The 24,015-nt window shown below is 38.2% G+C and overlaps 5 protein-coding genes across 10 annotated transcripts; 2 read left to right on the forward strand and 3 right to left on the reverse strand.

The window, feature by feature from the left end:
- The first annotated feature begins 327 nt into the window (after nucleotides 1-327).
- Nucleotides 328-3,345, forward strand: LOC113737080 (epoxide hydrolase 1). Its single transcript, XM_027264329.2, has 3 exons — nucleotides 328-1,099; nucleotides 2,467-2,708; nucleotides 2,825-3,345. The coding sequence occupies exons 1-3, from the start codon at nucleotides 623-625 to the stop codon at nucleotides 3,093-3,095; spliced, it is 990 nt and encodes a 329-aa protein (XP_027120130.2). The 5' UTR covers nucleotides 328-622; the 3' UTR covers nucleotides 3,096-3,345.
- A 1,556-nt stretch (nucleotides 3,346-4,901) lies between these two features.
- Nucleotides 4,902-7,385, forward strand: LOC113738083 (epoxide hydrolase 2-like). The gene is made up of 3 exons (XM_027265260.2): nucleotides 4,902-5,565; nucleotides 6,400-6,641; nucleotides 6,902-7,385. Exons 1-3 carry the CDS (start codon nucleotides 5,089-5,091, stop codon nucleotides 7,146-7,148), a joined length of 966 nt encoding a protein of 321 aa, XP_027121061.1. The 5' UTR covers nucleotides 4,902-5,088; the 3' UTR covers nucleotides 7,149-7,385.
- A 251-nt stretch (nucleotides 7,386-7,636) lies between these two features.
- Nucleotides 7,637-11,209, reverse strand: LOC113738084 (oxaloacetate tautomerase FAHD1, mitochondrial). The gene is made up of 7 exons (XM_027265261.2): nucleotides 10,875-11,209; nucleotides 10,596-10,761; nucleotides 9,236-9,288; nucleotides 8,731-8,793; nucleotides 8,423-8,473; nucleotides 8,213-8,330; nucleotides 7,637-8,004 (listed from the first exon to the last, which is right to left on the reverse strand). Exons 1-7 carry the CDS (start codon nucleotides 11,070-11,072, stop codon nucleotides 7,892-7,894), a joined length of 762 nt encoding a protein of 253 aa, XP_027121062.1. The 5' UTR covers nucleotides 11,073-11,209; the 3' UTR covers nucleotides 7,637-7,891.
- A 34-nt stretch (nucleotides 11,210-11,243) lies between these two features.
- Nucleotides 11,244-18,553, reverse strand: LOC113737878 (protein GAMETE EXPRESSED 2-like). 6 transcript variants are annotated; one of them, XM_072084179.1, is made up of 13 exons: nucleotides 17,172-17,619; nucleotides 16,218-16,424; nucleotides 16,076-16,134; nucleotides 15,852-15,993; nucleotides 15,161-15,469; nucleotides 14,807-14,931; nucleotides 14,285-14,502; nucleotides 13,942-14,169; nucleotides 13,420-13,649; nucleotides 12,654-12,892; nucleotides 12,422-12,578; nucleotides 12,114-12,275; nucleotides 11,244-11,676 (listed from the first exon to the last, which is right to left on the reverse strand). In XM_072084179.1, the coding sequence occupies exons 1-12, from the start codon at nucleotides 17,506-17,508 to the stop codon at nucleotides 12,142-12,144; spliced, it is 2,385 nt and encodes a 794-aa protein (XP_071940280.1). In that variant the 5' UTR covers nucleotides 17,509-17,619; the 3' UTR covers nucleotides 11,244-11,676; nucleotides 12,114-12,141. The 6 variants fall into 6 exon arrangements, 5 of the variants coding, with proteins under 5 accessions (XP_071940280.1, XP_071940279.1, XP_027120821.2 ...); XR_011842361.1 differs by lacking the exon at nucleotides 11,244-11,676 and adding an exon at nucleotides 11,836-11,884 and having other exon boundaries at nucleotides 11,990-12,275; XM_072084178.1 differs by lacking the exon at nucleotides 11,244-11,676 and adding an exon at nucleotides 11,836-11,884.
- Nucleotides 18,554-21,447: 2,894 nt separating this feature from the next.
- LOC113738085 (large ribosomal subunit protein eL18y) lies at nucleotides 21,448-23,774 on the reverse strand. The gene is made up of 5 exons (XM_027265262.2): nucleotides 23,634-23,774; nucleotides 23,447-23,536; nucleotides 22,898-23,026; nucleotides 22,277-22,459; nucleotides 21,448-21,798 (listed from the first exon to the last, which is right to left on the reverse strand). The coding sequence occupies exons 1-5, from the start codon at nucleotides 23,634-23,636 to the stop codon at nucleotides 21,640-21,642; spliced, it is 564 nt and encodes a 187-aa protein (XP_027121063.1). The 5' UTR covers nucleotides 23,637-23,774; the 3' UTR covers nucleotides 21,448-21,639.
- Between the last annotated feature and the right edge of the window lie 241 nt (nucleotides 23,775-24,015).

Genomic DNA, 24,015 nt, shown 5'->3' on the forward strand with positions numbered 1-24,015 from the left:
GTCTTCCTCCTCGGAAAACCAAGTCAAAGCGATATGTGGGAACTGGCATGGAACATCAAAGTTTTACTAATCGTAGAATGTGAGTTACACGAGTAAACCTAAATTAATGCAACCTTCATAGAAGCATTTAACAAGCTATAATAAATACCACTGCGTTTTACAGAACTACATTTTTAACTTGTGCAACTACAATCCAACACGTAAGAATTCATGAAACAAGAAAACGTGTTCAATTGATCCAAATACAAAAGAGGAGTACATAGTACCTTTTATGGACACAGCCAGTATGACTAGATTTTTTTTGGAAACAAAAGGATAAGTCTATCATGTTCATCAAATCAAGATATCTAAGGTGCATTACCCCTTTTTGTTCCATTGAGCACCGACTTATCCGAATTCGACCCGAGTAGCGTCTGCAGCATCTGGATAAATATAAAAGAGTGCAGGACGTAAAGGAGTGTGATAAGTATAAAGAGCTCCCGCATTGCCTCTTTCATAGTCTTAACAAAAGAGTGCAGGAATCTCCCTCAATCCCCTTCTTCTTCTGCGGCAAATATAATCAAGAAAGTGCCCAAAATCCTAACCCCTCCATAATTCTGTGTAAGGAGCAGAAAGAAAAGAGATGGAAAAGATAGAGCACAAAAACGTAGAAGTAAATGGGATAAACATGCACGTAGCAGAAATAGGCCAAGGCCCAGTAGTTCTCTTCCTTCATGGCTTTCCTGAATGCTGGTACACCTGGCGCCATCAAATGTCTTTCATGGCATCCCACGGCCACAGGGCTGTGGCGCCGGACCTCCGTGGCTTTGGTGGCACAACTGGCGCACCTATTGATGACCCCGGCAAGTTCACCACCCTCCATGTCGTGGGAGATATCATTGAGCTCCTGAAAATTGTTGCACCAGATGAAGATAAGGTGTTCTTGGTGGGGCATGATTGGGGTGCAGTCATGGCTTGGGCTTTGTGTTTGTATAGACCTGATAAAGTTAAAGCTTTGTTCAACATGAGCGTCAGTTTCAGTCCAAGAAATCCTAAAAGGAAGCCCCTTGAGACCTTGCGTGCTGTTTGTGGTCCTGACTACTACGTTTGTAGGTTCCAGGTGTGTAAGATTAAATTTTTTTTTTTCATGAATATAGGAATACTTCTTTCGAGTTCAAAATTCTTAGCTGTAGAATATAGAGATGCAGATGCACGTTTTACAATGTCTCTACACTGATTTGGTTGCTAAATTGTTTCTTTATTAGATACCATCTATCATTTGAGATCCAAAATTTTCTTCATGTGATCTTCCTGATTCACAGACAGATAAGTGATGTGAGTATCGTTCATTATCTGAGCTGATTTTAGATTTGAGTTAAAAACCCTCTTCATTCCGTATTGTTATTTTGTTTCCCCAGAAACGATAGATGATTTTATTAGATTTGTGTATGAACTATACACGTAGTGAGCAAAGGCTCCATTAGAGCTATACAAGTGCCTAAAAGCACTGAGGAAGTAACCACTTCTCATCAAAAGGCATGCTTAATGCATGATCACAAAGGTTAGTTGTTCTAACACTAATATCATTCCTGGCTAGAACAAATGAGCATCTCACAAACATATAGCTTAGATCCTGAATATCCTCTAGATGGGAAAGCAGTCTCATATCTCCAGTCTGGTTGGTTTCTATCATCTTCATCAGTTGTCTCTGTGGGATGTCAACTTCAATCCTCCTCCACTGCTATTCCCTTGCTTTGATCATGGCAAGTTTAAGAGCCACAGCATTATCCATCAGGCTGTTCCCTCCACTGAACTCCTTAAGCGCCCACTGAGCTATCAACTGCAAGTATGCCAACTCCCATTTGACTGTCTTATCCTTGAGTTTTGACAGCAAAACTGATGTGAATTTGGTTCTCGCTGTCTCTGCAATCATCCTGTATTGTCTCAGCTGCTTTTGTTTCTGGCATGCTCATCGTGTTCTCTTTCGCATTTGCTTCCTGAAATTCTAGCCACTCCATTTGAGCTTCCTGGATTATCTTGATTAGCGGTCTTCTGCTTTCCTGGAAAACTCTCATTTCTTGCCTTCCAAATCTGCCAAAGAATGTTAACAGTCAATGCTATATGTTCCATTCCTTCAGGTCTACTTCTGGCATCTGTTAGAACATTCCACCATCTGTTCAAGTTCCCTCTTTGGTCTTCAATTCCATCCCATGTCACTGGTGATAGCTTCCATACTTCCTTAGCATTTCTGCAATGAAAGAGTAGGTGCTCCACCGTTTCTATGTCTTCTGTTATAACAAGGTAGTTGGATTAACTTGTAATTAAGATCTTCAATGACTATATACAATCTGTAAGATAAAACAACAAAACGGACACAACTAAAGATTTATGGCCGCAGTACTGTGTGCACAGAGAGTTATACTATTGGGTATATATACCTATTTGTTGGCTTGGTATCTGATTGACAGGTCATTTGGTTCTTTTCAGGAACCTGGAGAAATAGAAGAGGAGTTTGCCAAAGTTGGAACCAAGAGAGTTCTGGAGAACTTTCTTTCTTACCGTGCTCCTGGTCCACTTTTTCTGCCAAAGGGAATACTTTTCGGAGATTCACCTGATGCCCCTACAACTTTGCCCTCTTGGTTATCTGAAGAAGATGTTGCTTACTATGTTAACCAGTATGCGCAGAGTGGCTTTACTGGAGGTCTGAATTATTACAGAGCACTAGACATGTAAGCCTAGAGAATCCTGTTGATAACCATAGTTATATTTCTTGAGCACAGAATACTTAAAAGGGCAACAAGTTTTGATGGATATGTTTGTTGTTTTGTGCTCCGCTTTGGTGCAGAAATTGGGAACTGACTGCACCATGGACAGGGGCTCAGGTTAAAGTGCCAGTCAAGTTTGTTGTTGGGGACCTGGATCTGACCTATAATGCACCGGGCACCAAGGATTATCTCCACAAGGGAGGGCTTAAAAAAGATGTACCATTCTTGGATGAAGTAGTGGTGATGAAAGGGGTTGGCCATTTTTTGCATGAAGAGAAACCTGATGAGATTAACAAATACATTCATCAATTCATCCAGAAGTTTTCTTCCCCGAGATGTTCTCTGCTGTAAATATCCTTGTCCTAAATGTCTGTCTTGTTTGCTATTTCCCTTATAGTTTGTGGTTTTTTTTTTCCTGAAAGTGTGTTGTTGTGGATGTTCATTTGGGCATAGTCTTCAAGGTGGCCGGCCTATGGAAGAAATTTGAGATGTGCTGAAATTAATAATTGTATTATATCATGCCTTTACATTTTCCCGTTCCCCTCTGAATATGCACACTCTCTAGAACGATTGTGTAATGGATGTTCATTTCTTCACTCTACCAATTGTCCAATGTATCATATCCTTTTTTTTTTTTTTTTTTTATGTCCGTGACACACTAGAAGCATCAAAGTTTTAATTTTTGTATCTCTTTTAAGGGCTATGAATCGTGGAAACAGAAAGCGGGTGAGCAATTCCCACATGTGCAAATTCAAGTGTACACCAGAAAATGCAGAATACTCAACAAGGCAAGGCAATATGGGTGGTTTAGCAGTTACATCTGCATTTTTTTTTCATAATTTCAAAAACCTCCTTTGAGGTTTCCAGCAATTACAGAAAGCTCCCCTCAAGTTTTAAAAATTACACTTACCTCCTTCGCTTTTAAGATTTATGTAACAATATAAACCCAATAGATTATAATATTTCTCAAATATCCTAAAATACACTTCTTCAGAGAACAAGACAAAACAAAATAAGGTTTTAATCTTTAATTTTTTCTACGTGTCATACTTACTAAAATAAACAAAGTCCAGCGACTCCAACTCATCTTAAAATTCATTGCTTACTAATTTTTGTTTAATGCAACTCACTACCACCACTACCAATACTAAACAAAGAAGAGTAAATTTTATATATACTGACAGTGTATGCACTATCACGGTTGGATACAGACACATGAGTAAAATTTATATTTTAAATTTAAATCCAATGTATAAAAGATTAATCTAACTAAGAAATGCCCTCAAGTCCTTAAGAACATAATTCATTATTGTTCTAGCACTTTTAGAAATAGAGACAAAATTCTACCTTTATAGTAAAATCACAATCAATAAATAAATAAAAGAGAGAACCATAATTTCATATTTTTCTCTATATCACTGTCACCTTTTTCATCTTTTCCTAGTTTGACAATAAATCCACAGTTTGTACCTTGTTAATTTGGTAATTTCAATTGGCTAACATTTGTAAAGAGTAAAACTATTGGAAAAAAAAAAAAAGAAAGGGTCTAAAATTTTTATAGTAATAAAGAGGCAGAAAAACAAAAAATACAGATAAATTTTAGAGATGGTAAAAAATTGATAGTGGTATGGTTGATAATAATGGAGCGTGATATTTGGTAAGAGTGAGAAGCGATCGTAGGAGAAAAAGAGAGAAGAATATGAAGGGGGAGGTAGGGAGGGAGGAACAGATGAAAATTAGAAATTAATGGAGATAGTTTTTTTGAGATTAGGAAATGACAAGTAGAATAATAAGGAGTATTTTTCGATTTTAATGTCCCTTTATGAATTAACTATTAAGTGGAGGACATTTTAATCATTTGATTAGATCAAGGGAGGTCTATGTAATTATTGAAATCTCAGGGAGCCGAGGGAAATTGTCAAAAACCTCAAGGGAGGTTTCTGAAATTATCCCTTTTTTTTTTTTTCATATTTCATGATGTGCTCAACAAATCAAAAGCAAATATGAACTTGGCCATCAAGTGTTGGGCTCTCCTTTGTACCGTACGGCTATATATAAGCTTGGTGAGCCAAGTGATCGTGCAGCCAATTAGCTTTGGCCGTAATATATATATACATATATAAATATATGTATATATTTATACGCCTCCTGTACCCCAAGACCGGCTAAGAGCCTAAGACAGGAACGGAACCTTCCAACTTGTATGGATTATGGACCAAACAATCTCGTCTTCTCTTCCATTTATAAAGTGTTCAGGTCCAACCTTTTTTTCTGCACCTCCGACTCGGACTGAAAATAAAATACTGACCGAGCAACAGAAGAATACTCAGTCACAAGCAAGAAGATGGATAAGATTGAGCACAAGAATGTGAATGTGAGCGGCCTAAGCATTCACATAGCAGAGCTTGGTCAAGGCCCACTGGTCCTGTTTCTTCATGGTTTCCCGGAGATCTGGTACTCATGGCGCCACCAGATCCTCTTCCTGGCTGCTCACGGCTACCGGGCAGTGGCGCCTGACCTCCGTGGCTACGGCGACACCGCTGGTGCACCCGTCAATGATAGCTCCAAGTTCACTTGTCTGCATGTAGTTGGAGACCTGGTAGCACTCCTTCACGCGATTGCACCTGATGAGGAGAAGGTGTTTGTGGTGGGGCATGACTGGGGTGCCATGGTTGCTTGGTATTTGTGCATGTTTAGGCCTGATAAAGTCAAGGCCTTGGTCAACATGAGCGTTGCTTTTAGTCCCAGAAATCCATTGGCGAAGCCGGTTGAGCTGTTGAGGGCTTATGGTGGGGATGATTACTACATTTGCAGATTCCAGGTTTCAGTTTTACTGCTGTCACCTATATTTTCTAATGAATTATTTTTTATCTGGGCTTGTAGTATTGATGTATCTCATGCTTCTAATCTACCGGAATCTTGTTTAACTTGCTTTTCTCGTCAAAAATCGAGATTTTTATGGTCCCCCCCCCCCCCCCCTTTACGGTTTTGAGATATAGGGCTTTCTTCCTCTTGAATTATTGTGTAGGATCAAGATCTCCAACATAGTTAATTTTGACGTCTATCACTGAAAAATCAGATTCTAAGTCTAAAATTTAGCGAGAGTGTCCACCCCCAGTTTCTAGATTTTTGGCTAGGGGCAATAATTGGGAGAAAAAAGTTCAAGTTAGGACCTTTTGTTGTATTTTGTACTTTAGTATTAAACTTGAAATCTCCTTGATGAAATATGGATCGAAGAGGAGTATGTTGTCCTTGGTTCTGTTTATTTCTTGACAAATGTTTTCACTGGAAGGAGCTTTGGATTTTTCTGGACTGCTAAAGTCTGGCATCAGTAGAAGGCAAATGGGAATTGGTTTCCAAGAAATTCAAAACTTAGTTGCTGGTGCAAAATTGTACTAGTATCTATTTCCAAGAGAGCATTGTCGATCAATGTAGATAAAAACGAAAGCAGAAAAATGTAAGCTCTCTGTATTTTGGCTTCCTTGTGATAGATAAAATTTGCCAAGCTTAATGAAAGCTTGAAGTGTTCAAATCCCTGTTATTTAGGATAGGATGCTTGGGGTTAACCTTATAGAACGTAACCGGTCAGTTTCTTCATAACCTGACTAATCAGAAACATAAGCTTACTGGATTGCATTGCCTACTTGTGCTTCAGGAACCAGGTGACATAGAGGCCGAACTTGCTCAGATGGGTTGCAAGAATTTTTTGAAGAAGATGCTTGCCTACCGCACTCCTGGTCCACTGTTTTGGCCAAAGGGTAAAGGCTTTGGTGATTCACCTGATGCTCCTGTTGTCTTGCCATCATGGTTGACAGAGGAAGATGTGGATTATTATGCAAGTAAGTTTGATAAGACAGGCTTCACTGGAGGTTTAAACTACTATCGCGCTTTGAATCTGTGAGTAACTGTTCAACTTCCAACACTATTAGAATCTAGTATTTTGAAGCTTCAAATGCATTCATGCCCATAATGAATATATAGCTCTTTCTTTTGCCGTTTTTATAAATTTTTAGTGTCAAACATTCTCTCACAAGTACCAGGTTCCTCCACTACTTGCTGCTTTATTGAACTGGAATATGACTAAAATCCAGAAAACTCCAACAGTAAACTTCTGCTGAGTTCTAAATTTTCTACTTATCTTTTGCTCTAAATTGCAGACACTGGGAACTCACTACGCCCTGGACTGGGGCCAAAATAAAAGTCCCAACCAAGTTCATCGTTGGGGAACTGGATCTGACCTATTATATGCGAGGCGTTCAAGATTATATACACAAGGGTGGGTTTAAGAACGATGTGCCTTTGTTGGAGGATGTTGTTGTAGTGAAAGATGCAGCTCACTTTATCAACCAAGAAAGGCCTGATGAGATTAACAAACACATCTACGACTTCATTCAGAGGTACTGATTTTGTGTAGTGCGTCTCTTGGACTCTACCTTCCACAATGTTCCCTACTTCAGTTTGTAACCCTGAACCAGGGGATGGCATTCAGCCTTTCTGGAACTTGTTTATGTGGTGAAGGATTGTAGCACCATGCAAGGACTTGTACAGTCCTATGCTCATATGTAGAAATGATGCGAAAGTGTGATAACCTTGTAGTAACTGCTAATGACAAATAAGCAACACGCCTTTTTATTGGATGAATTTCAAGTTTATGAAGCATTCATGAGATTGCTGGAAACACCGCCGGGACAAACCAGTATGAGTTACGATTCACGCTCTGATGAAAAAGCTACTTCGATTGAAATTATGAACGTAATAGCATTTGTATTTGCAATGCCCTTAGTCAAGATGAAACTTATGGTTAATTTTTATATGCAACTTGATTAACTGTCGTTATCACATTGTGAAGTCATCATTCCATGTAAAGATAAAAATCGAAGAAGCCGGAGATATGAAAGTAATGGTTTTAAGTGAAATTGGTTTAAAGAGGAGAGAACTAGTGTGAGTAGCATGTTTATTTGGTGTACGATCTGCAATCGTGTACAAGAGGTTAAACAAGAACTTGTTCTCAGCAATTCTATCTTATTTTTATAAGGAATGTGTTTTCTTTGTCACTATGAAAACAGGAAAACCAAATTGAACATCTAATGATGGCGAAATGTTACACAAAATAAACCCCAGCAATGCAACATTAATATGATTAAGCTTCAACTATTTCCACTCTTTCGTCTTCCAACATCGAAGTGTATGTCCAACAGTCCAGTTATCCCAGCTTCTATCTTTTGGCCAACCTTAACCGGACCAACGCCTTGAGGAGTGCCTGCAAAAGGTATTACTGCTGTTCTAAGTTCACATCCTTTGAGCAATAATAAATTGCGTGTCAAATTATGCAGAGTCATGGAAATAGGAGACAGGCAAACCAACTAGGACAAGGGACAGAAAATTCAATCTAAAATTTGCATGCGGAAACAATTTTCATGACATAGTGAATGACATTTCAGTGAAAGGAGTATATTTTCGCCTCAGACCTGTTAGAATAACATCTCCTTCCAGAAGCGTCATGATAGAACTTATGTGGCTAATCAAATACGGAATCTTAAAAATCATATCTCGAGTGGATCCCCTTTGCCGAAGGTCACCGTCGACCTGCAGGATTAGGATATACCTTCATGATATACTTGCAGAAGCAGCAAAAGCAATAAGATATGGCACAAACTAGTTTGATCAGGTAGCAGTACCTTTAACCACAATTCCACATCATGAGGATCCGGAATCATTGTGCAAGGTAACTGTAGAAAATTCATTGAAACCATTTACTGATAAAGCGTTTGAAATGGCTCAATACAGATAGCTCGTTTACTTGATGGAACAAAGAAATAAAAGTGGATATCATGGAAGAAAACACGATTAGATGGGTAAATGAATTCTCTTCATTCACGTGTTCATAAAACCAAGCAAAATTCCTTTTCCTGCATAACATTTCATTGTAAATCTAGACGTGATCTCACAAAAAATTAATACAGTAATAGTGTTGGTCAATACTCACAACAGAGCTAATTGGTGTGAAGGTGTCTTGACCCTTAGCAACAGTCCATGGAAGACCTGCAGACTGGCATGATAAAATAAGTCAGCCCAAAAGAATATAGAACTCAAATTTCTAGTGAATCAATGTATAGATTCTCAACACCAGAACTGTTACGTAATCCAAGAGATACACACTTCAGCTCTATGAGCAGCTCTTCTCATTTTGCAGTAACGGATATACATGTAAACTGTAGTCAAGCAGCACTTTTTCTCCTTTTATGCTTTGTTAGGGTAGATGAGGGTGTGTGTGTGTTTGTGTGTGAGAGAGAGAGAGAGAGATGCAAAGGAATCCAACAGCATGTGGTATAAACAATAACTACCAAATAAAAAGAAAAAAAAAAGGAAAAACTAATACTAGTCAAACCCAAGCAAAAATAAAACCATCTCGCAAGAAGAGGAGAGAACTGAATCATGAGAAAACATAATAAAACTCTGAAGCAAATAATCATTGAAAAAAGAATTCACACCTTTGCAGCAGCTTGGATCTCTCTAGCGGTCATGTCCAATGCAAGAGCATAACCTTGACCATGTGACTGATGGCAATTAGTATTTTAGACAAGAGAGAATGTTGGCAAAATATAGTGATGGGTATGTGGATGAAATGATTACCTCAAGAAGCGAATTGACAAATCTTACACAGCATAAAAACAAATTATCTAGTACTTTTTCGTATATACATAAAAGGATAGAGTATTCAAAAACAGAATCAGTGACTAGAAGATGGCATTTCTAACTAAAATTCAGATAATCAATTGAAAAAAAGCAAAAAGATGTAAACAGAGAATAGGAATATTCAAAAGCTTGCAGCATATCTGCAGATGAAGGATAAAATATCTTCTTCAAGTAGACAAGTGCAACTACTGGATAGCAATTCGAGAAAACATAAGAATCAGCCTCATCAACATTCAATTCATTTCTGATCCTTCAAATATGTCAATGCTAATTTCTTTCCCATGCAGCCAGCGATACTATTCGTTTCTCTCTTTCTCTTTATTTCAATAAAATCCATTTTCTTCTTTTCCTTCTTTTCTCTTTAACCGCTTTAAAGGAGAGAAGGTTGAGGTCTGCTCAAGAAGAAGGGCGAAAATAAGCGCTCCCTGTGCAGCTAGATCACTTAAAGCACAACATTGAACTACATAGTTTACTCTGCAGAAGCTGGGGTTCTAATCTTGATTGACTTGCGAATCAAGTGGAATCAAATGTACTATCCAATAAACAAGCAATTAAACCCCGAGACCATATACTCAACTAATCTATCCTAGTCAAAAACCCAGAAACAGTGCAGCTAAACAAGCAATGCTAACCAGAAAACACGGCAATCAACCGTGGAAACCATCTGCCATAACTCGTATGTGTCTTTCTCCCAATTGAGTACACATCAGAAGTCATACTTCCATTCCTCTAGTCTTTCAAACCTCTAAAAACACGAGAGATGGGTACTGTTTTATTCATGATATGGTTCCAGCGGAACAATTTGGCAAGCAGAAACCCGCATGGATGATTAATAGTCAACCTATCTCACAAGTTCAATTAGAAGTCATCCATACCATTATTACTCGACCAAAAAAAAAGACTGAGCATAAACTTCAATAAAACTTGCTACTGAATTTGGTCTGATTCCATTTCCCAATTATTAAAATGCTGCATCAAAAATTTCTAGCTGCTACACTCAGCATCACATTCAAGATCAAGCAAGTAAATGAGAAACCAATAATCAAAAGCATAAAAATCAAGTTTTTATCAAAGAATCAAGTTACAAGAACTCCCCAAAAAAAAAAAAAAAAGTGCGGATTAGTAGAAGATGCTGAATAGAAAGTTGTAGTGCACCTCCGACATAGTCCATAGCAGAGGCCTCGGGAACATCGCGAGCCTTTCGACCGATGACAACCGCCAATTCCACCTCGTGATCGAGGGATTCCAAGTTGTGCGGCACCTCAATCTTCCCTCCGTCTTCCAAATACGACGTCGTCGGCTTCATAAACAACACTGGCTCCTACTTTTTCCCAAAAATTATAATTAAAAAGAAGAAGAGGAAGAAGAAATCGTCACACAAAAGTTAAATGCAACAATTGTAGATCATGACGTGCAGAAAACGAACTGAAAGACCTTGGGGACGGCGTTGCCGAGTTCCTTGGCGTGAGCGGCGTAGTTGCGGCCGACGGCGATGATTTTAGTGCCGACGGTGAGAAGCTTCTGGAAAGCTGACGTGGCGGTGGCCATGGTGGATGACCTTCTAGGAATAGCGTATACTATCACTCCTCTGCTTCCTCCGACTATTTTAGGAATACTCGAAGACGCATTCATGCGTGTAAATGTGACCGAGAGAGAGAGAGTTTGGAGGCGGGCAGCTCAGCTGTGGTTTTTCCGCAAGAAGTCGTGGATAGGCTGAGGTATCAAGCCAGCGCTTTTAGTGCATTACTGCAAAGCGTTAATAACACCACCACCTAACCTTAACTCAGAGATTGGTCACAAGAGTACTGTAAATCCTTTTTAGTTACTACCATATATTAATACTACATGATCATTCTGATCGATTTTTTTTTTTTTTTTTTTTTTTGTTAATACAAGGCAAATTTACAATTTTTTTTCCCTACAGCGTCATGAGTCATAAGTCATACACCTGAAATTAAATTAATTTTCCCCTAATATAATTAATTACTAAAAGCGTACAATTACTATAAGTCCCAGCAGCGACTTCTGAGTTTGGAACCCGAACATTGGTATAACATTGCCTGCTACCCTTGGACGGACTGCAACTAAATTCTACTTTCTACTTCTCTCAGGCATTTCAGGATGAAATCTGTTCGGCCCTTTGTGTTGAAACCTCATCATCAGGACACTAGAATGCAGAGTTTGTGGACCTTGCTTATCTTGGCTGGAATCTCCAGTTCCACTCGGACTTCCTGACCTGAAACTTATTTTGCAATTCGAAGCTTATAATGGGAAAAAATGCTCATCTACCAGAGCAGAATGTTATTTCTTGTACATGGAAGGAAAAAGCCAAAGGTATAGTAATTAGGAGTAGCTAGCCACCCTTCAGGAAGAGGCTGGCCACTGAACAACGAGAGACCGGAACAGCAGCAATCGGTGAAATGTAAGTCCCTACCAGTACTTGACTGCCCGCAAGGCGATCAAGAAAAACTCTGGTTAACATCTCTTTATTCAGCTCTTTCACTAAAAAATGAATACTGATCATGAACAAGCAAATGATGAATAATTACATTTATCCTAGATCAATGGCAGAGGCATATAACATAATGAAATCTCATGCTGGCTGGCTGGCTTCTTGGCAACTAGAATTTGTTGAAAAGATATTGCCAAAAAGCACAGATAGTTGCTACTTACGGCTTCTTCACCCGAAGGCTTGGAGTGCTCAATGTCCTGCTGGATCGTATTCCTCTTTCTTTTCGCGGATGAGCACGAAAGCACATTTGCATGTGAAAAAAAGTAGCAGCCCGCTGAGAGAGAGGAGCATAATGAACTCTACCACAAGTGCTGATCCCAGGGCTGCAGTGCCACGCACATCAGAGCCAATAGCAGTTCAACAACTATTTACTCCGGTAACAAATCTCTACAAATGCTAAATATCTGGCTACTGCAGGTTATTGCACACTTCAAACGAATTGTGCAGGCAATAAGAGATTGGAGCTTACCATGAGCTAACAGCGAACTCATTGGCGGTCTTCTTATTAGACTTATTGTAGCCTCAGCAAATAATGGCATTGACATCATTTGCTCGCAATTCGGGCAACACCCATAGTTTCCCATATCATTTACTCTCACAGTCAGAACATCACCATGTTTGCCACCCTGCAGAAGTTGTCAGTTAATCCCAAATAGAATACCAACTGCATGAGAAAATCCTAGTTTTCCAATGATGCTTACATGATACATCAATTGTTCAATTATACTGTTGCAGTCATTAATAGTCCCTCGGACTCTAATGCCTTTTGCTTTCACCATAAAATGTTTAGAGATGGTAACAAATGTCAGAAGGGGCTGCCACTGGTAACTTGTCTTTAGCTTCAGTTCAGTCGTGGCTACAAGCTCAGCAGGAAGACTTGTAGATAGAACTCCAGAACTGACTTCAAAAGAGATGATGACTAAAAAGTGAGACCTGTTACCTGAAAATCAGCCAAGTAGAAAATCAGGCACCAATATCCTGTCTGATAAGCTTTTGGACTCTCAAAGGTAAGTCTTCTACATCGTCTGATGATCAAGTTTGTTTTTCCAGAATTTTCCATATAAACCGAATGCCCTCTGCGTTTCCAGAGTAATCAGCACTTTATAGGTAACTAACGGTACAAATTAGAGACTAGCAAGAACCGAGCATTTTAGTGCAATTCCAACAACAAATAAAACTTGATGTTAATGAGGTAATGTCTATTAGAGCTGGCAAGCTGTTATCCAAGAAAGCCAGAAAAAATGTGTTTTGACATTGCACATATATGCATCATTTCATACACAAAATCAGCTTAGCTGTCATAATTTGATCTTACATGTTGCGTATACTTCTATACTGCATAAGCTGTCTTGTAAATGATCTTACTTATACTGTCAAGTTTTGCAATATTGAAAATTTTTTATTTTTAAATGCTAGAGTCTGTCTATGAAGCGACTAAATTCAATGCGTTTGTACTGTCTTGCATACCAGGGAAATTTGGAAGATCTGGATCCCCAATACTGAAGTCAAATTTGTCTTTCTTTCTATCAAAAATAAGTACATCTCCCGAATCTTCAAGGAAAATAAATGCAGGGGCATTGATAAATGGATGGTCATTAATAGGTTCCACAAATACAGGAACTTTAACACTGTTCTTCCCATTTCTGTTCATGGTAGAGACTTGGATTGCATCATCACCGCAAAAGTTCTCATCCCTGCTTCAAGGTAACAAACAGCTCATCTTAATGCAGCACACTTAATGATGTTTAACCACAAAGAGTCATGCTGTGCATTTTTTTCCCTTTTTACTTTGTGGGGAGAAGGTGAGATGAAGAAAGAGAGAGTACTCTCACTTGATAATTCTGATGGATGCTTAAAAGAAAGTTTGCTGCTTTGCAGAGGCTTAATAAAAGACAGACGAACTTATGTTGCTACAAATTCATTCCCACAAGGCCTACATGACACATCATGCATTTCGAGAAGGAAAATTAAGTGAGGTGTCTGTCTTACCCAAAGTACCGGATTGCTTGAAGGGCAGAGTTAATTACATCCACACGACCAGCCAAAATCAACTCTTTGGCCTTCTGATGATCTATTTTTACTGATAATTCACCCCAGAGCGGCTGCCAAAATTGCATTAGCATTGGAGACAGGAAGACAGTTCCATACTGTGCATTAAGAATAACCGTGATGTTCTCATCCAAATCTGAGTATGCAATCTCAAATCCAGAGAAACCACTGCACACAGAGCAGGCAAGAATTTTGATGTCTTTTGAGAGCAGTAGTTTAAAAGTTCTAAGATATGTTCTTCATTTTTTCAAAGCTAAATCTACTATAAAGAAAGGCAACATACCCAAATCTGGGACTAATTAGATCCTCCGTTCCGTGCAATTGACTTGGAAAGGAGACAAACTGAGGTGGAATACTAAGGATATCTATATTGACAGAACCAGAAGCTACGTTGCCATTTACATCACAGATGGTATACACGAAAGAATCATTTCCATTAAATCCTTTGTAAGGTGTGTATCTGAAAAGACCTCCATACTGCAGAAGGGAACCATGATCTGGCTGTGACAAGTATCATTTACAACAGTAAGTCCTCCAAACAGAAAAGTGCTCAATTGCCTTAACAAGTACCCAAGGTGTGGTCTTACATATGCTCACTCTGTGCGAGTGAAACACTTCTCGACATCACAATGTGAATGGCCAAAAGCTAGTTGAACAAATAGGAATCATGTATTCTCTTTTATTTTAAAAGGTAGAACCCAAAATTAAGATGGACAGTCACTCACACAAACATAACGTTATAGTTTATGCAGGTCATGATATGTTATGGACACGAGGTTTCATCCAACATAATTACGCAGCTTACCCTCGAATATTCTTTTATACTAGCATTGCCACCTGCAAAGTAATCATTGTCTAGAGCATCAACTGCAGTTGACTCATCCTCCCAGACAGGGACTGTATCATTTAAAACTTTAGGAAAATATTCACCTGAAAAAAAAAAAAAGAATAAATCAGTTAGATGGAGAATATAGAAGTATACAAAAAGAATGCAACAAGCCCTTTAGAGATGGAAGACACCATGAGATCATGACCAGCACCAAAAGATATCAAGCACCACATTGATATTTCGAATGAGGACAGTAATTGTTGTCACCTGTAATTACTAAAACCAAAGAAAGTGTTCTTCCAAATATAAACCAAACATCTACAGACATACTTGTATAAACATTCACGCCAATTGGACATGGCGTGAAATGCTGTCCATCAAATGAAGCGCATATCTCATAGGTGCCAACGTCCTTAGCCAAGAAACTACCAGTATAAGTTCCGTCTTTGTTGTCAACAAACATCATTGTCGAAAAGCCAGATCTATTGACTGAAGCAACCTCAAGTTTCAATTTTGACTGCTCTGACAGAACTGGATTGGAGTATGAATCCAGGAGCTGTATAACTACTTCACTTTTTGCAAGCTTCGGTACTTTTGAAGCAAACTCCACAACCCCTGAAAGGGATAGATTCACCTTCCCTGGAGAACAGATGAATCAGTATGCCACACGCATTTTGAATTAAATATCAAATGCATCAAAGCAGAAAAGGTAGAAAAAATGCCATCTGAAACACAGTAAGAGATATTCACCTGAAATATATGGGGGAAAAAACCCACGTTAACAACATTTATATAAAGCAAGAATTTAAAAGTTCTGTTTCAAATTATAATGAGTACTTTTACATATTAAGTAGTAAATGCCAAACTTCCCAAAATCTAAACTGACTGGATATACATTACAAGGCATGAATCACTAAATACTTTTTGCATTTTCTATTGCTTAGACTATGTTTGCACATTCAGGGGGTTAAGACATTACTTAATCACCCCAAATTAATATATACAGTACTTTACAATGTACCTGCACTTACTACCTTTCTGAAGGGATTGCCACCATTTAGTGGAACATTTCCACAAAAGATAGAGATTTCATACGTCCCACTCTTTTCAGGTACAAAAGCGACCTCAAAGTTACTTGCGCTGAACCTTGTGTTCTCGGTAGACTACATCCACAGCTAACAATTATCACTGTCTTCAATGTGGTACATATAGCAAAAAATTTTAAAATGAAAACCTGAATTTTACCTTATTTTTTGCACCATCAGTTGAAGGAGTAAGTTTGTCAAGTGTTCCAGCAAAAGTACCTGTTATAGCAGTCAAGCTCATCTATCAAAGTGACAACAAGATGGTGTATATTGAAGCATAAACTAGATGCTCATTCTCATACCCATTTCGGCTTTCTTTGGACGTATCCTTGGTCGTAACTGTTTTAAACTGGATTCATGCAGAATTTTTACTTGCAGCATATCTAATTCAGCTGGAGAAGGATATAAATAGGCATCTCTCAAGAACACAGAAAAAGTTGAAACTTCTCCAGCAAAAGAGTGATTTAAACCAGTTCCATTGACAACGCTGTTTGTCCCATCACAATAGCCTGCTCAGTTTCAGAAGTTACAAGAATAGGAGTTACAGGTTCAGAGCGGAACAAGCTAGCTACTCTTATTTAAACAAGATGAGGTAATATAATGACAAAACTTTTTCCTAGCAGAAACAGAGAAAACACGTCTTTTACATAAATATAAGAGTCCATCTAAACGTAAAGATACTAAATGAAAGCGCTTTTATAACAACCTTTCCATAGTGCAGGTATGAGATCATATATACACATACATTTGATGTCTATAACAAGCAAGCCTCCAAGTCTCTAGTATATTGGGTACGTTGAGGGTATGTGTGGGTGTGTCTGTGCAAAACCAGGGAAGGGGGAGCAAATGTTACGGCAAAATGGCTTTGGAGTCCAACAGCTGACATCATGAAGTAATTTCCAAAAAGGTTCTTGAAATTTTTAGATAATCTTAATGACACAAGCATTTTTGTGCCTTCACAGAAAACATAACCTGCCAATTTCCATGTTCTATTTCAAGTTTCCTTTTTACTATTTTAATCCTATCTTGAAAACACCCTTGAATCTCTACAGATTTCCTTCTACTGTTAGTTGCAGTAGTTGACTTCTGCATGTGCAATCTCTGGCAAACTTCCACAGCCATACGTGTAAAAATATCACCAGCTAACAGAAAAATATCAGGCCCCATTCAATCAATTTGGAAAAGTAGATTTCATATCCATGTTTGTATCTACAACATAAGGTACTTAATAAAAGCCAAAGAGTCTAGATCAATACCTACATAGACTTTGAAGTCATATGGCACGTTAGAGATGAGAGTGTTGTGCTTATCAGAGATCATGAGCATGAAGTTCCCAGGCTCAACTAGACTGAAAGAAAATGACTGAATACCCAGCCCAACATCTTCGAAAACCAGATCCGACACTGGCATAGATAAGTTTGTCCCCTTCTGCACAACTTCAACATCAAATGCATACGATCCAGGGACAAGATTTCCATAAGAATCATGCTGGTGTATAAAAGCTTCCATCATTGAGAACAGTTGGAAGGCTTTTGTTTCAATACGCCAGCGTACTAAACAATTAGCAACATCTAAAGTTCCTGTACAGAACATTCAGAAGGGGTATAAACTACAGAGAACAAAGCAAAGATCTACACATGATGCAGTACAACTTTGAGACGATATAAAGTAGAATCAGCAGCATTTCATTAGTTCAAATGTCTTAAGGTGTACCATCCAACTGTTATTAAGATGCGAAGTTTTTGGTACTTTGTATATTTAGATGAGTGGCTGGGACCCAAGAAAACACAGCAGTGACATGGACTTCCACAAGAACAATGCATTTAAATATGAAGAGCAAGTGCCTCTTGGAGTAATGTGAAAGGCAGAATGCAATGCCATAATCTAATATTAGAAGAGTTACACGCCCAAAACGGAAGGAAGAGATTAGAGAATAACTGCAACACCAGTGAATGATGCATTTGACCAGGCAGGAGATTTAGCTAATTCCATTATTTACTTAATAAAATGATGAAGTTTGAAATAAATAATCGCTACCTCTTTTAACCCCTATTTCACATGCACACTCAATGGGCCTTTAAATCTTAAGTTTCATACCGCCCCCCGCCCCCCCCCCCCCTCTCCTCATCTGATAAAAATCACCAATAAACTTCTGCAGGCAAATACAGCACAGGCAGAGAATCCAAATGATGAATTGTTAAATAAGATGCAGTTGTTGGAGGAGCAGGATGGAAAGGCAGAGGTACGTATTTGCCTTTTCAGGACTCGCAAACCACATCATAAGTTAATGCTTAGGAAATCACCTGTTTTCACCTTGAATGGCAATGGGGAGCCAGTCAACGTTTGATTTTTCTCTCGAACATGAAGTAAGAGGTTCCCAGATGAGGCCACAACAAATTCAATACTGAGATATCCTAACTGATTCCACCCCTTGTCAGTAATGTTAAGCACGTCTGCAGCAGAACCATCCAGACTAGTTGCTGACAACCAAAAACTATAGGACTCTGATCCTTTACTGATTGAAGAGACATTATTCCCAAATGCATCTTTAGGGAGTATCAAAATTGTAGCTTTTGTTCCAGCGACAAACTCGTTTGCTCCATCCATCCACAAGACAATACCAGCAGCTAAATACATTTTTCCTTCACATTCATAGCAGTATGTAAGCGGTCATCATTGTACAAATTCATTGATGATAAAACTGGCAGCGTTAAACTGAAACAATATGTGCCCGCAGAACTGATATTAATTACATTCTTGTACTTAAAAAGTACTAGCATGATTGAGATATAGAAAGTCAGTTTTATCCTGCTATACAAACATTGTTGATTCTCTAGATCTAGAGCCAACATATCTCATAATACGAGATGATCGTTGAAAGAAAAGTAACAGAAGAGCAAATGAGAGTCATGATTACATTGTACGTATGGTCAAAACGCTGCTAGCCCTCATTGTACAATTGAAAGTTCATCCAGGACAGGACGATTGCACATGTAAGATAGCAACTTGTCAAGAAAAACAAGTTTCCCTAAACTGTGATAAACGTCACTAAAAGGAAAACAACTGAACGTTACAAATGAGGACATTCTCACTGCATCCAGTGACTGGATTATCATACAATGAAATAAAAGATGCAAAACAAACCTGGAGTGACTCGGAAATGAAGGGAAGAGTCCAAGACATTGAAATTTTCTTCGGTGATCAGCACATTGAACAATCCAACCATAATAGGGATGAAAGATATCCTCCAGTTGTTAACATCAACATCAAACTGTAAAGAAACCCCAGAAATGTAGGAGCTATTACCCATCTTATCGTTGACTGTGATGTTAGGATTAAAGGGGTACTTGTACTTTCCACTCTCAAAATTTCCTAGAACTTTGACCTTTATAGTTGCTATATCCCCTGCCACAAATGTGTCATTGCCATCAAACCAACTGAAAGCAAAAGTGGGCATTGATGGACTCTCTGCAACAAATACAAAAATGATTCAATAAATAAGTAAAACAAAATCCACCTCCTAGAATTGATGTAGAAATGCCGGCATTACCTGATTTTGTGACTAGAAGACTAAAAGATGGAAACAGAGAGGCAGTGAGGAAGGAAATGATAAGTATGATTTTAGTATATAAAAGCATTCTTGAGTGTCCACGTACGAGATTACAGTGAATTGCAGAAATGATTTGACTTCAAAAAAATTTTGGTGGGGAAGAAAGATCTGGTATAGGGCGGGAAAAGTTCAAGTTGATGAATAGCGGTTATGATATCCGTGTGGAAGTCTGGGTTATGGTTGGTTATTGACAGTTACTTGAACTCATTTTCTGTCGCAAATATTTTTTATTTATTGGCAGTGTGGTAAAAGAAAACAAAGATCAATTGTATTTTCAGATTTTTCTTGCAATAGCTATTACTAATATAAAGATCATTCTTTCGATAGCATTTTTGTTCAATCATGAATATTAGATGTGTCAAAATGAAGGACAAGGGGCACAAACGGTTGCAGGTCAATCGTTTGTGGCGGTTTGTGCATTTTCCAACAGCGCGTAACATTTTTTGCACGTCGCGTAACTTTCTTTACACACGGAGTAACTTTAGAACAAATTTTTGTGGACCCCACACATGGCGTGAAAATCGAGTTACATGTTGTAATTTGAGCCGCACAAATTTCTGAGGCCACATCGTGACCGTGAACCTTCAGGAACGGTTGTCAAAATGAGTGACAACCGTTCCTGCCCCATTTCCCAAAATGAGTGATTCGGGTGGATTTGAACGGGTCATAATTTGATAATGGGTATAATTAGGTCAACCCACGTATACGCATTTAATATATGGGTACGAGTATATCCAATATCTATTTATGAGTCACTTAAAATTCTATTTTTTTTTAGCATATTGTTTGACAAGAAATAACGATATCTTATTGTTATTTGATTGATAAGAAATTGAAATTTATTTTCTTAACACTCACTAAAAATTGAATTTAAATATATAATTATTTTAAATGAGTATAAACGGATGAACCGAATCAACCCATTATCAATCAATTAGATGAGTTTAATTGAGTACCAATTTGAACCCATTCAAAATTAATGGATAGGTTTGGACAGGTTATTGGTGGACGAGTTTGAACGGATCAACATAATTGAATTGTAATTAACACATCTAATAAACAGGATCTGAGAACAAGAATGACTAAGGATGATAATCTTTCCAGGGTCCAAGCCATGATAAAGGCAAATATTTTGTAAGAAAGAATATTGAAGTTAACCATGATTCACGTAGGATACTGTTGGAGCATCGAACGGACAAGTACTTTTCATATTATGAAACAATTGAACGTTTGCACAATCAAGTGTACAAAAGTAAAGATATAGTGAATAATAGATTTGCAGTTTGGTAGACTTTTACTAGAATAGATGTAAAAGATGCATGTAAAATTTTCATGTCGAGTGGTCTGCGCTTTTTCGATTCTAATATCTCATCGCCTACATTTACATCAAATTTTGATCACGGGGTTGCAAACTAGTTATGTTTGAAAACCACATGTTAGACATACGTATCGATTACCTTTTTTTTTTTTTTGGGGTAAAAAAAGAAGACTGTTGTGTTTGATAACCATGTTAGATATAGGCATCGGTTACCTCTTTTGTTTTTTTTTTTTGGGTAAAAAAAGAAGACTTGAATAATAATAATACCGCTTCATAGCACATTGCTTTTATCTAAATTCGTATAATTTTATCATTTTAAACTGATTAGCAATAAAACGTTTCCTGCAACAAACATTCCCTTTAGGACTTTCGGTCTTGCCGCCGACGACCTGCCAACATGCAGCAGAATTTCCAAATCCAGTACTTCGTAATTTTCACCGCACTTAACTTCACAGGATTATTACAATTCAACTCAATTCAACATTGATAACAATTTCCATGCAGTGGCTGAAGAAATCTTTTAGCAAGGCATGAAACTCCATCACAGCACAAAGGAATTTTAAGTGTGCCGTTTTTGTTGTCTCTGTTGCTTGGTTGAGGTGGATGCTAGAAAACAAGAATGGGATTAAAGAAAAAAGAAAACATTGCCGCATGTTCAGAATTTCTAATTCAACAATAAGGTAACAACAGAAAAGCTAACTGATTGTCTCCAAAACATGAAGTATGACAAAATTGTCTCGCAAAAATTGCCAGTTCGGCTATAGATAGCACCACCAAAACAAGGAGACACACCCCTTCAAACTCTAAAGCCTCTGCTATTTCTTCTTCCCCTAGCTCTCTCAAATTTCCTACCCGTGGACCTAACATATGGTTTGGTGTGGCTATGAGGCACACCGGGAGCTGGGCCAAAATGTTTCACGGCCTCGCGTGCATTCTTTGGGCCTCTAAGTAAAACCTGCAACAACAAGAACAGTGACTTGTTTGATGTATTCATTTCGCTTAAAAGAAGGATATCTATCAGAGATTGAACTTTCTCTAAGCAAACTAACTACAGCTCTGTCTGAAAATATTCTCCACAGTGTTGGCAAAGTTAGAACCCCAGTGTTTTAACTAAATTCAAATGGAAAAAGGTATCAAATGGATGCTGACCACTAAGCCACACACCCTGTGTCATAGATATCATCGGCAAATAGCAAATCATGGCCTCGAATAGTTTTCAGAGACGGGCACAACAGACAAAGTGCCTTGTTTGGGGGACAAGCATGCTCCTCAGATGAATCTATCGTATTCTTTGTCCTTAGTTTTGTCAAACTGTTTGGCTTTCCTAAGGACTGGCTACTTGGAAAAAAACCAGACAGAAAACAGAGACATGAAAATGAACCATGGAACAGACTCAACTAGAGGCTTTTGGGAATGTAATTTTAGATGCATACCGTGTTCTGACCAAGAGGAGCCCTCAGGGCCAACTGATCAAAGGTCAAGCACTCTCCTCCAGCCTTCTCAATTCTTGCTCTGGCCCTCTCTGTGAACCTCAAAGCAGCCACCTTCAAAGTTGGCACTTCGTACGCTCTAGTATCATTAGTTACTGTTCCAACAAGCACTGCAATTTTGTCCTCCTAGATATAAAACAAGATGAATGCAATTAGCTTGAATAGTTTATATGACATGCTATGCAGTTAAATTAAAACTATTTATATGACATGCAACTTAATTTCTTCTATTCAAAGCACTTTTTGCTTCCCCTATCCCATGAATCTGCACAACTTCACTTGATATTCAAGCTAATTATCAGTGGCAGCAATATTAGTTTTGGGCTATTAAAAGCTATATTAAGTTTTGGGATGTTAAAGAACATCTTAAAGTAATCACTTATATTAGCTACACAGAACAAAAGGAAAACAAATCAAGGCAAAAAATAAAAAAAGGCTGAACTTTGTAGCAAAACCCATTTTGGATATCACTAACAACTAGCTCAAATGGACATCAATGAGAAGCAGAAGTCAAGGTCAATCAAACGAATCCCCAAGTAAAACTCCAGGAACTAAGCAAAGTACCTTTCCTTCCATGAACTTGACAAGGCTGGAGAGTGACAGAGGAGGCTTGTTGGTCTTACTCATGAACAACCTCTTCAGCAGTACAGCATTGAACCTGCTCCCTGTCCTCCTCACCAAAAATCGGTACAACTACAACGAACACGAAGCATTCTATATGAATTCAAATACCTCTATTCCCACCAAACTTGTACATATATTACATCATCAACAAAAAAAAAAAGAGAAAGGAAAAACGTAATCTTTATGATTATGCGCTTGACTAAAGCTGAATGAAATTCTTCGGAGCAATACTTACTAACCAGCCAAAATTCATGTGTTTGCAAATCTAAGCTAGACAAATGGATTTCATTCACGAACTATCAGCAATCCTTATACTTTATTTCTGATTACAAATATGAATACAAATAAAATTCTTCACAGCAATGGTTTACTTGACAAATTCATGTGCTCATACATAACGTAGTATAAAAACAGATTTTTCTTTAACAAACACACGAATATCAGACAGAGACTTAAAAAAAAAAAAAAAAAAAAAGCCAAAGTAGGCACCTTGACTAGGAGCTTGAGGTAGATGTCATGAGATTTGGGGGCGGTACGCTTAGTCTTCTTAACTTTGCCGCCGGCTTTCAAATCAATACCCTGAAAAATACCAAAATTATACACCACAGAATTGGATATTAGGCTGAAATCTTCGTCCCAGCGCAACTAAGCAGAGGGAGAGAAACGTAGAAATTACCATTTCTTCTTTTTCGAAGTCTTGGCGAAGACGAGATTTCTGTCGGAGGCCGCGGGCTTGGCTGCTAATGGAGTACTGGACGGCTGCTCCTCTATAGTTTTGGAGGTTTTCTTATTAGGGTAGAAATGGGATAGGGTTTTTGCCTGGGGAATTGGCTCCCGTGACAAGCTGGTGATGCTGTTTATTACAGACCACTTGGATCTCGATCGTAGAAGGGCCAAGTCCGGTCAATAAAGTAATTTGGCTTTTCCTTTTTACTCAAGTATTTGCATTAATTATCACTGTGAAGGGGTTTTACTAATATTTTTTATTTTCTTCTTAATTTCCAAAGAGAAATTACACATTTTCTTTTTTATTTCAGTGTATCGATTTTACGCCTAGC

This window comes from Coffea arabica, chromosome 3e (assembly GCF_036785885.1).
Source record: "Coffea arabica cultivar ET-39 chromosome 3e, Coffea Arabica ET-39 HiFi, whole genome shotgun sequence".
Lineage (NCBI taxonomy): Eukaryota > Viridiplantae > Streptophyta > Magnoliopsida > Gentianales > Rubiaceae > Coffea > Coffea arabica.